Source organism: Microcaecilia unicolor, chromosome 5 (assembly GCF_901765095.1).
Source record: "Microcaecilia unicolor chromosome 5, aMicUni1.1, whole genome shotgun sequence".
In the NCBI taxonomy this organism is placed as follows: domain Eukaryota; kingdom Metazoa; phylum Chordata; class Amphibia; order Gymnophiona; family Siphonopidae; genus Microcaecilia; species Microcaecilia unicolor.
Genome location: NC_044035.1, coordinates 86529217 through 86541907, shown reverse-complemented (window position 1 = coordinate 86541907; position 12691 = coordinate 86529217). Strand labels below are relative to the sequence as shown.

General features: G+C 45.6%; 1 protein-coding gene across 4 annotated transcripts in view; it reads right to left on the bottom strand.

Annotated features, from left to right (window-relative positions):
- Positions 1-12691, bottom strand: part of LOC115470142 (neutral ceramidase-like) — a 160602-nt gene that overhangs the window by 58984 nt on the left and 88927 nt on the right. For all 4 annotated transcript variants that reach the window (XM_030203090.1, XM_030203091.1, XM_030203089.1 and 1 more), the window contains one exon: positions 12192-12317. In XM_030203090.1, coding sequence (XP_030058950.1) covers positions 12192-12317 — 126 coding nt within the window. The remainder of the gene's footprint in view (positions 1-12191; positions 12318-12691) is intronic.

The window sequence follows — 12691 nt, the reverse complement described above, 5'->3', positions numbered from 1 at the left end:
AGTACTGGAAGTGGCGTGTGCCCAGCTGAAATCGCAGATACTGTCTGTGAGCTGGCAGTATCGGGATGTGTGTGTAGGCATCCTTCAAGTCCAGAGAGCATAGCCAATCGTTTTGCTGAATCATGGGGAGAAGGGTGCCCAGGGAAAGCATCCTGAACTTTTCTTTTACGAGATATTTGTTCAGGGCCCTTAGGTCTAGGATGGGACGCATCCCCCCTGTTTTCTTTTCCACAAGGAAGTACCTGGAATAGAATCCCAGCCCTTCTTGCCCGGATGGCACGGGCTCGACCGCATTGGCGCTGAGAAGGGCGGAGAGTTCCTCTGCAAGTACCTGCTTGTGCTGGAAGCTGTAGGACTGAGCTCCCGGAGGACAATTTGGAGGTTTTGAGGCCAAATTGAGGGTGTATCCTTGCCGGACTATTTGGAGAACCCACTGATCGGAGGTTATGAGAGGCCACCTTTGGTGAAAAGCTTTCAACCTCCCTCCGACAGGCAGGTCGCCCGGCACTGACACTTGGATGTCGGCTATGCTCTGCTGGAGCCAGTCAAAAGCTCGCCCCTTGCTTTTGCTGGGGAGCCGCGGGGCCTTGCTGAGTCGCACGCTGCTGACGAGAGCGAGCGCGCTGGGGCTTAGCCTGGGCCGCAGGCTGTCGGGAAGGAGGATTGTACCTACGCTTGCCAGAAGTATAGGGAACAGTCTTCCTTCCCCCGAAAAATCGTCTACCTGTAGAGGTAGAAGCTGAAGGCTGCCGGCGGGCGAACTTGTCGAATGCGGTGTCCCACTGGTGGAGAGACTCTACCACCTGTTCGACTTTTTCGCCAAAAATGTTATCCGCACGGCAAGGCGAGTCCGCAATCCGCTGCTGGAGTCTATTCTCCAGGTCGGCGGCACGCAGCCATGAGAGCCTGCGCATCACCACACCTTGAGCAGCGGCCCTGGACGCAACATCAAAAGTGTCATAAACTCCTCTGGCCAGGAATTTTCTGCACGCCTTCAGCTGCCTGACCACCTCCTGAAAAGGCTTGGCTTGCTCAGGGGGAAGAGCATCAACCAAGCCCGCCAACTGCCGCACATTGTTCCGCATGTGTATGCTCGTGTAGAGCTGGTAGGACTGGATCTTGGACACGAGCATAGAGGAATGGTAGGCCTTCCTCCCAAAGGAGTCTAAGGTTCTAGCGTCCTTGCCCGGGGGCGCCGAAGCATGTTCCCTAGAACTCTTAGCCTTCTTTAGGGCCAAATCCACAACTCCAGAGTCATGAGGCAACTGAGTGCGCATCAGCTCTGGGTCCCCATGGATCCGGTACTGGGACTCGATCTTCTTGGGAATGTGGGGATTAGTTAATGGCTTGGTCCAGTTCGCAAGCAATGTCTTCTTCAGGACATGGTGCAAGGGAACAGTGGACGCTTCCTTAGGTGGAGAAGGATAGTCCAGGAGCTCAAACATTTCAGCCCTGGGCTCGTCCTCCACAACCACCGGGAAGGGGATGGCCGTAGACATCTCCTGGACAAAGGAAGCGAAAGACAGACTCTCGGGAGGAGAAAGCTGTCTCTCAGGAGAGGGAGTGGGATCAGACGGAAGACCCTCAGACTCCTCGTCAGAGAAAATCTGGGATCTTCCTCTTCCTCCCACGAGGCCTCACCCTCGGTGTCAGACACAAGTTCCCGGACCTGTGTCTGCAACCTCGCCCTGCTCGACTCCGTGGAACCCCGTCCACGATGGGGGCGTCGAGAGGTAGACTCCCTTGCCCGCATCGGCGAAGCTCCCTCCGCCGACGTGGTCGGGGAGCCTTCCTGGGAGGTGGCCGCGGTCGGCACCGCACGCGGTACCGACGTCGGGGACCTCAACCTGGGCGATGGGCCAGCCGGCGCCACGCTCGACGGTACCGGAGGCGCAAGCACCGCCGGTACCGGAGGGGTAGGGCGCAACAGCTCTCCCAGAATCTCTGGGAGAACGGCCCGGAGGCTCTCGTTTAGAGTGGCTGCAGAGAAAGGCTGAGAGGTCGATGCAGGCGTCGACGTCAGTACCTGTTCCGGGCGTGGAGGCTGTTCCGGGCTGTCCAGAGCGGAGCGCATCGACACCTCCTGAACAGAGGGTGAGCGGTCCTCTCGGTGCCGATGCCTGCTGGGTGCCGAATCCCTCGGTGACCCAGAGCTCTCGGTGCCGACACGGGGAGGAGACCGGTGTCGATGCTTCTTCGATTTCTTCCGAAGCATGTCACCGGAGCTCCCCGGCACCGACGAGGAGGACGTCGAATCCATCCGTCGCTTCCTCGGGGCCGAGACTGAAGAAGGTCGATCTCGGGGGGGCTGTACCGCAGGAGCCCTCAGGGTAGGCGGAGACCCACCCGAGGGCTCACCGCCACCAGCAGGGGAATGGACAGCCCTCACCTGCACTCCACCCGATGCACCACCGTCCGACGACATCAGCAGACGAGGTCCTGGTACCACCGACGTCGATGCAGCTATCCGATGTCTCGGCGCCGATGCAGAGGCCCGATGCCTCGATGCACTCGATGCAGGGGCGGCCGAGGAAGATGGTCTGGACGCTGACGACGTCGATGCACTCGAAGATCCCGGTGCCGATGCCGACGAAGAGCCCGAGAACAACACGTTCCACTGGGCTAGTCTCGCTACCTGAGTCCGCCTTTGAAGCAGGGAACACAGACTGCAGTTCTGAGGGCGGTGCTCGGCCCCCAGACACTGAAGACACGACGAGTGTCGATCAGTGAGCGAGATAACCCGGGCGCACTGGGTGCACTTCTTGAAGCCGCTGGAAGGCTTCGATGTCATGGGCGGAAAAATCACACCGGCGAAATCAAAAGCCGAAATGGCGAAATTTGAAGCACCAAAATTTAGAGGGAGAAAAATCTCGACCGAGGCCGAAAAGAGGCCTACCCCGACGACGAAAGAAAACTTACCGGGGCAAAAAGCTGGAAGTACGGGGAGGATTTACACGAAACCCGGCGGGGGGTTTCCGGAGCACTTCCCGACTAAGAGAAAACTTTCCCGAAGGAAAAAAAACACGCTCAAAATAAATTGGACGCGCGAGGTCGACTTTCCGGGGCTCGACACGGCGAAAACACGACCGTACCGAGTGCGGACAAAAGAAGACTGGCCGGCTCGAGCCGGTTTCGGGCGGGAAGACGGCCGCGCATGCGCGGTGCGCGCGGGCGCGCGAGGGCTAGCAAAGGACTTTGCTAGTGAAGTTTCCGATTGGAGGGGCTGCCGTGGACGTCACCCATCAGTGAGAACAAGCAGCCTGCTTGTCCTCGGAGAACTTAGTTTACATTTTCATATTCTGTACTACTATTGCTAATGCTTTTGCTATGCAATTTATTGTATTGATGGTTAAATGTTGATGATAATTTCATGAGTTAAGACATAGCTGCTAACACACTAAGAGTGTTCTAGTATTAGTAGTTTGCTGTATTAGCATTATTGAAACTACGCTTGAACAATACGTATGATTTTATGAAGTATTTGCTTCTAGTTATCATTGATAGTGTGTTAGTATTGAATTAATGACATTGACTGTTTTTCTGTCTTCAGTCTTGACCATGAGTTCTGATGTACCCATCTAGCTGTTTTAGTTAGGTTGGAGAAGGCTTTTACTCCTTAGTAGTAAATTCCATCTCCAAGGGGGGGAATATGTAGGGGTATGTCCCTGTGTCTCCCTTGCTGGTCTTGGCCTATACAAGCCTATGACATCTTGTTACTAGAAGATGGCTGCTGCAAACCTCTGACCTGCATATCTCTGTGTCAGAGTCCGCTTCAGTTTGTGGAAAATCACTAATAGGCTTGCTAAAGCCAAGGACACTCTGTGCTCCAATTATTCCCCTTCTATCTCTGAGATGATGAGAAGGGAGGCATGCATAGCACCAGAAGTTACCATTTCCAAGGTCACAAAGAAAAAACAAGAACTCTTCTTACCATGCACAGGATGGTACAAGAGGATAATTGGTATCACCTGACCGAGAGGCGCTGGAAGAGCGGGAAGAGTTGGGGAGTTAGTTAGTCGGAATCCTTGGAAGAAGGTGGAGGTGGAAAGAAGACCGGTGACCTAAGAAGGTCCACCAACTGATGAACTGTGTATCTGGAAGAGTACCGTGTGGTTCAGCAACCTGCAAGGTGTGACCTGTGCCTTTGCTGACTGCTGCAGAGTGCCTGTCGTGGCTCTGACGAAGACTCACTGATCTCTCAGCTTGAGTCTGGGAGGTAACCTGTACTACTCCTGAGAGGCGTCCCGGGAGGTCAGCCTGCCTGGTGAGAGACAGTGATCTATCTCCTATTAGTCTGGGTTAGCGAGTGGTGATTACCTGAGCATAAGGCTGGTGTTAGTCATAACCTTGGTCGGGAAAGAAGCTGCTAATTACCATACTACCTCGTAACATAGTTATTGCATTCTAATCAGTTGTGCAAGTTTACCTAGCAACCAGTAAGAAATGTGTGTAGTGTGAGAATATAGTTGTAAGAATTACTGCCAGTATTTTTGTTCAGCCAAAGCTTTGCCAAATTTCTATTTTGTATATTTTTTTTATATTGTCCATAATAAAGCTAATATATATCAGCCTGATTTCTCAGCTCTGTCTCTCTCTGACCGAAATAGTGGCATGTAGGGCCATAGCCAAGGTTTTCCCCCTTCCCCTAGACAGAGAACAAAATATTTTGCTTGCGGATAGTTCTGTTGGGAAACCTTGTTTCAGGTAATTTATTATCTGAGAAATACGCCTACAATACCCCACATTTTCCCACCAGTTGCAGGCTCAATGTGGCTTACACAAAACCGCAGGGTAGGCTACGGTTCAGAAAGTATAATTAAGCATTGTAGTAGTAGGTGATTACCATATTGGTATCATTTAAAACAACAACTGATAACAAAAGATAGTAAAAAAAAGTCCATGGATTATGCCGAAAAACAGGTGGAAGTACATTAGGTTGAGTCTGTAAGGTATGCCTTCTTGAACATGGTGGTCTTCAATAGTTTTCTGAAATTTAGATAGTTCTGGGTTGATTTTAGGGTTCTAGGCAGTGCATTCCACAGTTGTGTGCTTATGAAGGAGAAGTTGGATGCGTAAGTAGATTTGTACTTCAGGCCACTGCAATCTGGGTAATGTAAATTTAGGAAGGATCGGGAGGAATTGAAACTGTTTCTGGGTGGAAGATCCACCAGATCTAGCATATAATCGGGAACTTCTCCGTAAATGATCCTATGAATCAAGGTACAGATAGGCGATACGTTCTTTAATGGGAAGCCAATGTAATTTTTCACAAAAGGGCTTGGCAGAATCAAATTTAGATTTTCCACCTGAATAAATCGGTGCCAACTAAAAACACACTTAGTGTGATTCTATAAAGGGTATGCGTCCTTTATAGAATTGTGCTCAGCATTGAGCTGCACCTAAATGCAGGCACCTCAATTAGGCGTGATTCTACATAAATGCACATAAAATCTGAAAATGCCCCAGGAAAGCCCCTAAATACGCCTACAAATTGTTATGCACGACAGGATATAGGTGCATTCTGTTAAAGAATCAGATATGTGCATAGATCCTAATTGTTGCCAATTAGTTCTGATAATTGGTTGTTAATTACCAATCATCAACGCTGATTGACTTGTTGTTCAAAGTTGTGCATGCAATTTGGCCATGCAGCCAAATTAGAACACACAACTTAAGGCACCATTTACAGAATTTGCCGGATAGTCCATATCAAGGGAATTTGAGAACCATAGCAAAGAAATCAGAGATAGGACTGTCTCTTCATGTTCAAGTGTACAGCGCTGCGTACGTCTAGTAGCGCTATAGAAATTATAAGTAGTAGTAGTAGTAGTAGAAGAATCAAACAATATAAGTATAAAACACAAACATCATACTTAAGACCTAATTTTAAGAGGCTAAGTATAAAGAGGCTAAGTATAAGCTAAATTACATGGGGGTCCCAACCTGCTTACTACAGCAAGAAAAATGCCTTACTGTGGAGCACACTCAAGTGTCCTGTGGTAATTTTTGATTGGTAAACACTTCCCACACACTAAAAAATAGATTTATATTTTAGCGCTGGAGGCAGATCTGGGGGGGGGGGCAGAGAGTAGGTGTGTTCTGTGCTAATCAGTTAGTGCGGCTACACTGCTGTGTGATAGCTTATTAGCACATAATTAGCATATGACCCTTACCGCCTACAGAATAGGAAATGGGAAAATTAGCGCGAGACCTTTAATTAAAAAAACAGAAAAAGTGGCCATTTTTCCCATGCGGAAAAATGGCCTTAGCACACAGAAATGACCTACATAAGGACTCGCTAGGGCCACTTTTTACTACAGTTTAGTAAAAGGACCTATTATTATTAATAACATTTGTTTATATACCATTGGTACAACAAGGTTCTAAGCAGTTTACAATCAAAAAAGAAATCAAGATAAGCACCATCTGTGGCCTACTTCGCTGTTCTGCTCCACAATTTGTTTGTGTTATTGCTTCACTATTCTTTGCCCTGCTTAACTCATCATTTATAACATTAGATTCAACCAAGCTCTTATTTTGCTAACTTTAGTTTGAAAATAGATTGCCAACTGAGTGGCTGATGGATTCTCATCTGTACCCAACTAAGAAAATTGAGCAGTATTAGTACGACTATCAATTCATTTTGGAATTAGAAACATCTAAACCTACCTTTTTTGAAAAATAGGATCTCTTTAATTTTAAAGTGTCTTTATATTTCTTCACAACTAATCTCCATTCCTTTTTTACTTCTATGTCTGCTCTCTTTAACCATTTACGTTCCAGTCTTCTACAAAAGTTGTTTCATACCCAACAATTCTACGTCAAAACATTCAGGAGGTCTCTTACTAAAGCTTAGCTCAAGTTATCTGCAGCAGAGCCCATAGGAATATAATGGGCCCTGCTGCAGATAACTCAAGCTAAACTTTAGTAAAAGACCCCCTCATTGCTCTGATGAAGAATTTTATTCTTCAATGATTTAGAAACAATTTCATTCAAAAACAACTCACTAACCTCCAACCATTCTTCAGAAAAATCTATAGAGTCAAACTCCTTCCAGTCCTGACTAAATTCTTTCCAAAAGAGATCATTATCAATTTTGTCCTAGTATAGCATTTCATCTTAACTTTCTGATTCTTCTGCTGTAATCAAACTCAGTTAACTGTAAAATTGAGCAAAAAATGGTCAGATCACAAAACATTTGACCAAGAGTATCTGATATCTTTTTAATTTTTTTTATTTATTTATTCATTTATTAACAATTATACAAGATTTACCTTGAAAAAGAAACACAGAATATAAAACAATATAGGAAACATATCATATATAACATACCATCATCCTTAGACCACAACCTCAAAGAGGGAAGGGGGAGGAAAGAGTGAAAATTAGGAGAAAATCAAAAGAAATATTCATATAGAAAGGCTTCACAGATACATCCTCGAAACTCCAAATTAAACACAGGCATAGTTAGTATATCCATTATAACTTCCTCAAGTCTGAAAAGGCACAAAACTGATCTGGAGCAAAAACAACCACATACTTTGATTGACCATATCTTACTCTACATTTACAAGGGAACACTAACAAGAAAGTTCCACCCAAGTCTTTAACTTCTTGCCGCATAGCCAAAAATGCTTTTCTTCTTTCTTGGGTTACCTTTGCAACTTCAGGACAAATCCTAATCCTTTGACCATAAAAGAGATCTTGTGAATGTCTAAAATATTGCTTCATTATAGCGTTCACATCTTGCTCAAAGAAACCAATAAAGTTGATTTTTCTGTGGTTTCCATGACAGATTCTTCCAATATGGCTGAAATATTCTTTAAATCCAATTATGGTTCAGGCTTTGGGCCCACAACCTTACCCTAGATATTTTTTGAGGACACTGGAAGATAATAAATTTTATTAACCGGAGGAAAAACATCTGAAGAAAACTTCAAAATTTCTATATTTTTTAAAGATGCCCAGGGGAAGAGAGACCAAGGTTCTCAGAAAATTCAGCACCCGCAGGTTACGCTTAAGTCTTGAAAACCTTTAATATCTAACCATATCTGATCAATTTGCCATGTAAAATCCATCTTTAGAGTCTCCACAGTCTTACTTACAGAGTCAAATTTAGGGGCCCTTTGTTATGACCTGGTGAATGTGAGCCCTTGTGCCCCGACTGAGCACGGCGAAGATGAAGAGGCACCGCACTCAATCAGGCAGCCAGACAACCCCTAGCTTCACCTGGGGAGCGACCACCGTTCCCTGGGAGTTGAGCCCCCAGGTGCAGGTGGCCACCAGGACTTCTGGAACCGGCGGGGTTGCACAACCACTGACCAGGCTGGCAGGCAGACACAGTCCAGGAGCAAAGAGTCAGTGAAGCAGCAAAACAGAGAGCAATCCGAAAGTCTGGGCAGGCAGCAACACAACTCGTGGTCAGTAAACAATCCAAGGTCAGGAACACAGGAAAACACTGGAACAGATGAAGACCACAACCTCTAAGCAAATAGAAGCCGAAGCATGGAAGGACTGGAAACAGGGCTTTAAATAGAGCAGGAATTAGGCTCAACCATGAGCAGCTGTTCCAAGATGGCTGCCCCCATCAGCAGAGGTGCCTACATCCAAATATGGGCTTCCTTCCTGACCTCGTTACTCCAAGATGGCTGCCCCCTCCTGAGCTAGCCAAGATGGCTGCTGTCCATTATCCAACCCGGATGACGGCTGCTAGGTTAGGAAACAGAAACCAACCCATCCTGGCGAAGTGTAGCAGAGCGTAACACCCTTTTACAAAGGCACGCTGAAAATGGACTGTCATGGTGTAGACACGTGTATTGGGTGCGCGCAGAATCATTTTTCAGTGCACCTGTAAAAAATGCCTTTTTTTATTTTTGCCAAAAATGGACATGCGTCAAAATGAAAATTGCCATGCATCCATTTTGGGTCTGAGACCTTACCACCAACCATTGACCTAGCAGTAAGGTCTTACACGGTAACCATGTGGTAATCATCTACGCATGTAGAATGACGATTACCAGCCGATTACCACCCACGTTCCAGAAAATAAAAATATTTTCCAGCGTTCGTAGCAGACGCATGTCAAAATGAAATTACTGCAAGGGCCATGTGGTAGCCAGGCGGTAACTCAAAATTGGCATATGTTGGGTGTGCTTAGGCTAAGTAAAAGAGTCCCTGAGTAGCTAAAGTTGTTAACTCCATGGATGCCTTCATCACAGTAGTGTCCACAGCTTGCAACACTCTCCAAAGGGACTCCAACACAGCCACCAGCTGAACCTTCCATCAGCAGCTCTCTGCCCGGCGTTCCAACCCCCACCTGTGCTGCTGATGCAGCTTCACTGCTGGACATGGTGGACCACCTGCTAGTGAAGGGAAAGAGATGTTTAATGTTCCAAAGGGAGAGATGCTCCTCCACCTTCTTCCTGAACAGAACTCACTTCCCCAGTGTCATTCCTTGAGGAGCTGATGGCGGGCAATGGCCCCAAAGATGGTTTCCTGTCCTCAAAACTTGGCATCCTTAAAAGTCCAGTGGAAATGACATCAGTGATGTGCACCCTTAGCTTGGGCACCAAGTCCTCCCACCTGAAATCAGTGAGTGATAATAATAATCTTTGCAGGGCAAAAGATTGTGTAGTAAGCATCTGTTCAGCTGTATTCTAGGATAATGGCCCAAAGCTGGTTTCCTGGCATCAGAACTCAGCGTCCTTAAAAGTCCAGTGGAAATTATGTCAGCGATGTGCGCCCTTAGCGTGGGTACTGAATCCTCCCACCGCGAATCAGTGAGGAATGGTAATAATCTTTGCTGGGCAACAGATGGTGTAGTAAGCCTCCACTCAGCTATATTCGGGGGGTAATGGTCACAAAGATGGTTTCCTGGCCTCAGAAATTGCTGGAAATTACACCAGCGATGTGTGCCCTTAATTAGGGCACTGAATCTTCCCACCTCGAATTAGTGAGTGATGGTAATAATCTTTGCTGAGCAATAGATGGTGTAGTAAGCCATTGCTCAGCTGTATTTGGGGAGTTATGGCCCCTAGGCAAGTTATCATTTAGGAAATCTTCTAAAGTCAATATATTTTAGAAAATGTAAATATACCTCAGAAAATTCCCATGTGTGCATGTTCATATGCTCAAAGTCAGGAATGACATCCCCTCCCCACCAAGTTAACCTATTGTTTTGACCATAGCAATTCTATGAATTTGCTCAAAAAAAGTGAAGTGTACTTTTCTCTCTCTTAAGAGTCCTTTTACTAAGCTGCGGTAAAAAATGACCTGCACTAGTTTGATGTGTGAAATTGGCACGTGCTGGGCCATTTTTCACTGCAGCTGGGAAAAAGACTTTTTTTTAATGGGGTAGTAAATGGCTGTGTACTAATATGAAAAGTAGCACATGGCTATTTACTGCCTGAGCCCTCACTTGCCTATTTACTTGGCAGAAAGGGATCACGTGCTACTCATGCAGTAATCAGGCATTGCACGGCAATGTGGCCATGCTACCGATTACCACCGGGAATGCTCCCACACACACACGAGAAACAGCGTGTGCCAACTTAGAAATTACTGCTGGCAGTAGTGTTGATTTGGTGCACGCTACCTACATGTTTGCCCTACCGCGGCTTGGTTGTTGTTGTTGATATTTTTTGTGTGATTGCTTTTGTTTTGTTTTTCCCTTTGTTTTCTTTTGAGGTTAAAGAATTTCCTGGTTTACTGAGAATGGTCCTTTGGAAACGTTTTCTGTATTAAAAAGGTATGAAACTGTTTTCATTTCAATGTGCAGGAAGCTTTAAGGAATAATATTTGCACACTGATGAGACATCTGCAAACGAGTCTGACTAATATTTACTTACAGTTTGTGTCAGCCATTTATGAAGAGTATTTTCTAAGCAGCAGTAAAATAACATATTTTACCATAACTCAATACAGAAGGTTAGCAACTTCAGCAGTGAAATTCTTTTTGCATAACTGCAGCCAGGAATATGACATGTCCTTACTACATTATTACAAAGATAGTGAGTCTTATTGGCAGTTTAGAATCACCAGCATACCACTAGTGGTCGAGAGGTGCCATTTTGAGGCTGCTATTTGAGGAGGAGATGCATTGGGGATCATTCCTGCTCCCCCACTCCACCACCCCCACCCCCTCCACTAAACACCAGGGGCTCCCACAAGAGGTGCTGGGGAGGTGTCAGAGGGATGGGATTGAACAGTCAGAAGGATGTCAAGAGGTGAGAGTTTGGATTGCATTGTTTGGAGAGCCCTCATGAGGGTTCAAGTGCAGGCACCAGCCCCTTCAAGAGGCACTTTGGGATTATCAGGCCACGCGTTAACGACGTGATACCCCTGCGTAGGAAAGAACACCAGCTTAATGTTTGCATTATCTTGTCACAAATAATGTGATTTGCAAGGTTAAACACAAGCTGCGTTCTTCCTTCAATTTGTATAATAATGAGGTACTTAGCATGCATATGCATGTTTTCTATCTCATTATAATTTTGTTCCCATTTTAATGCCAAAACATGAGTTATGGGCAAATAGCACATGCTTGTGCCATTTAACATGTGACAGTTGGCCAAAATTGTACAGAGTGGAGGAGTAGCCTAGTGGTTAGTGCAGTGGTCTTTCATCCTGGGGAACTAAGTTTGATTCCCACTATAGCTCCTTGTGACTCTGGACAAGTCACTTAATCCTCCATTGCCCCTGATACAAAATAAGTACCTGAATATATGTAAACCATTTTGAATGTAGTTGCAAAAACCTCAGAAAGGTGGTATATCAAGTCCCATTTCCTCTTAACAGACATTAGTAACTGTCCCTCTAAATAAGATTTCAATGAGTTTGCCTATGATCTAACAGGCATATTTGACCCATTTACAACTAATAATTGATAGAATTATAAGGTGTGTTTTTTTTTTTATTTCCTATCCATTGAAAAATTGTTTATTCTGATGTGCGCTTTCTGCATGGCGCACTAGCAAAAATAAAACATGATTTGTCTAATATCAGTTGCATAAGAAGAACACAGTTTAAGCCATTCGATTATTGCTTTGAGAAAGGATATTGGAATGACTATCTCCTAGAAGGTGGAACAGAACAGGCACAAATAATCAACCCAAAGTCATTTTTTTAATGTGGCAATTTTTACCCTACAGTAGGTAATATCCAAATTTATATAAAATAGTTATAGTACTTACCCCTCCAACTGGGCAATAACTATTTGGGTTGTCACATGATTCTCCAGTGTTTATGCAGTGTGGACCTTGAGTATTTGGTGACACATCCCCAAGGTTCGATGAAGCAAAGGCAGCTACAAATGGTCCCTAAAGTGTATTAAAAGAATTATTATTTATATGTACTCCAATTAAATGTATCTATTAATAATTAAACACTGTCCCCCGTATTCTATAAATGGCACTTTAAATTGCACACACAAATTTGGGCACGTGCCCAATTTGCATGAAGAATTTAATTGAACAAGCCCAGGGCCGGCCGTAGGGTTTCTAGCGCCCTCCTGCAGCCTATTAGTCGGCGCCCCTACCCATCCAGAGGTGGGATCACTATGGCTCCGCCCCCACAGTAGACACACCCCTTTTACCAGCCATGGCATCATTGAAAATATTACACCAGTATAGAAGAAAAATAACTTAGCACACAGACCAGGAATTAGGAGAACAGACAGTCTTGCCAACTCTGA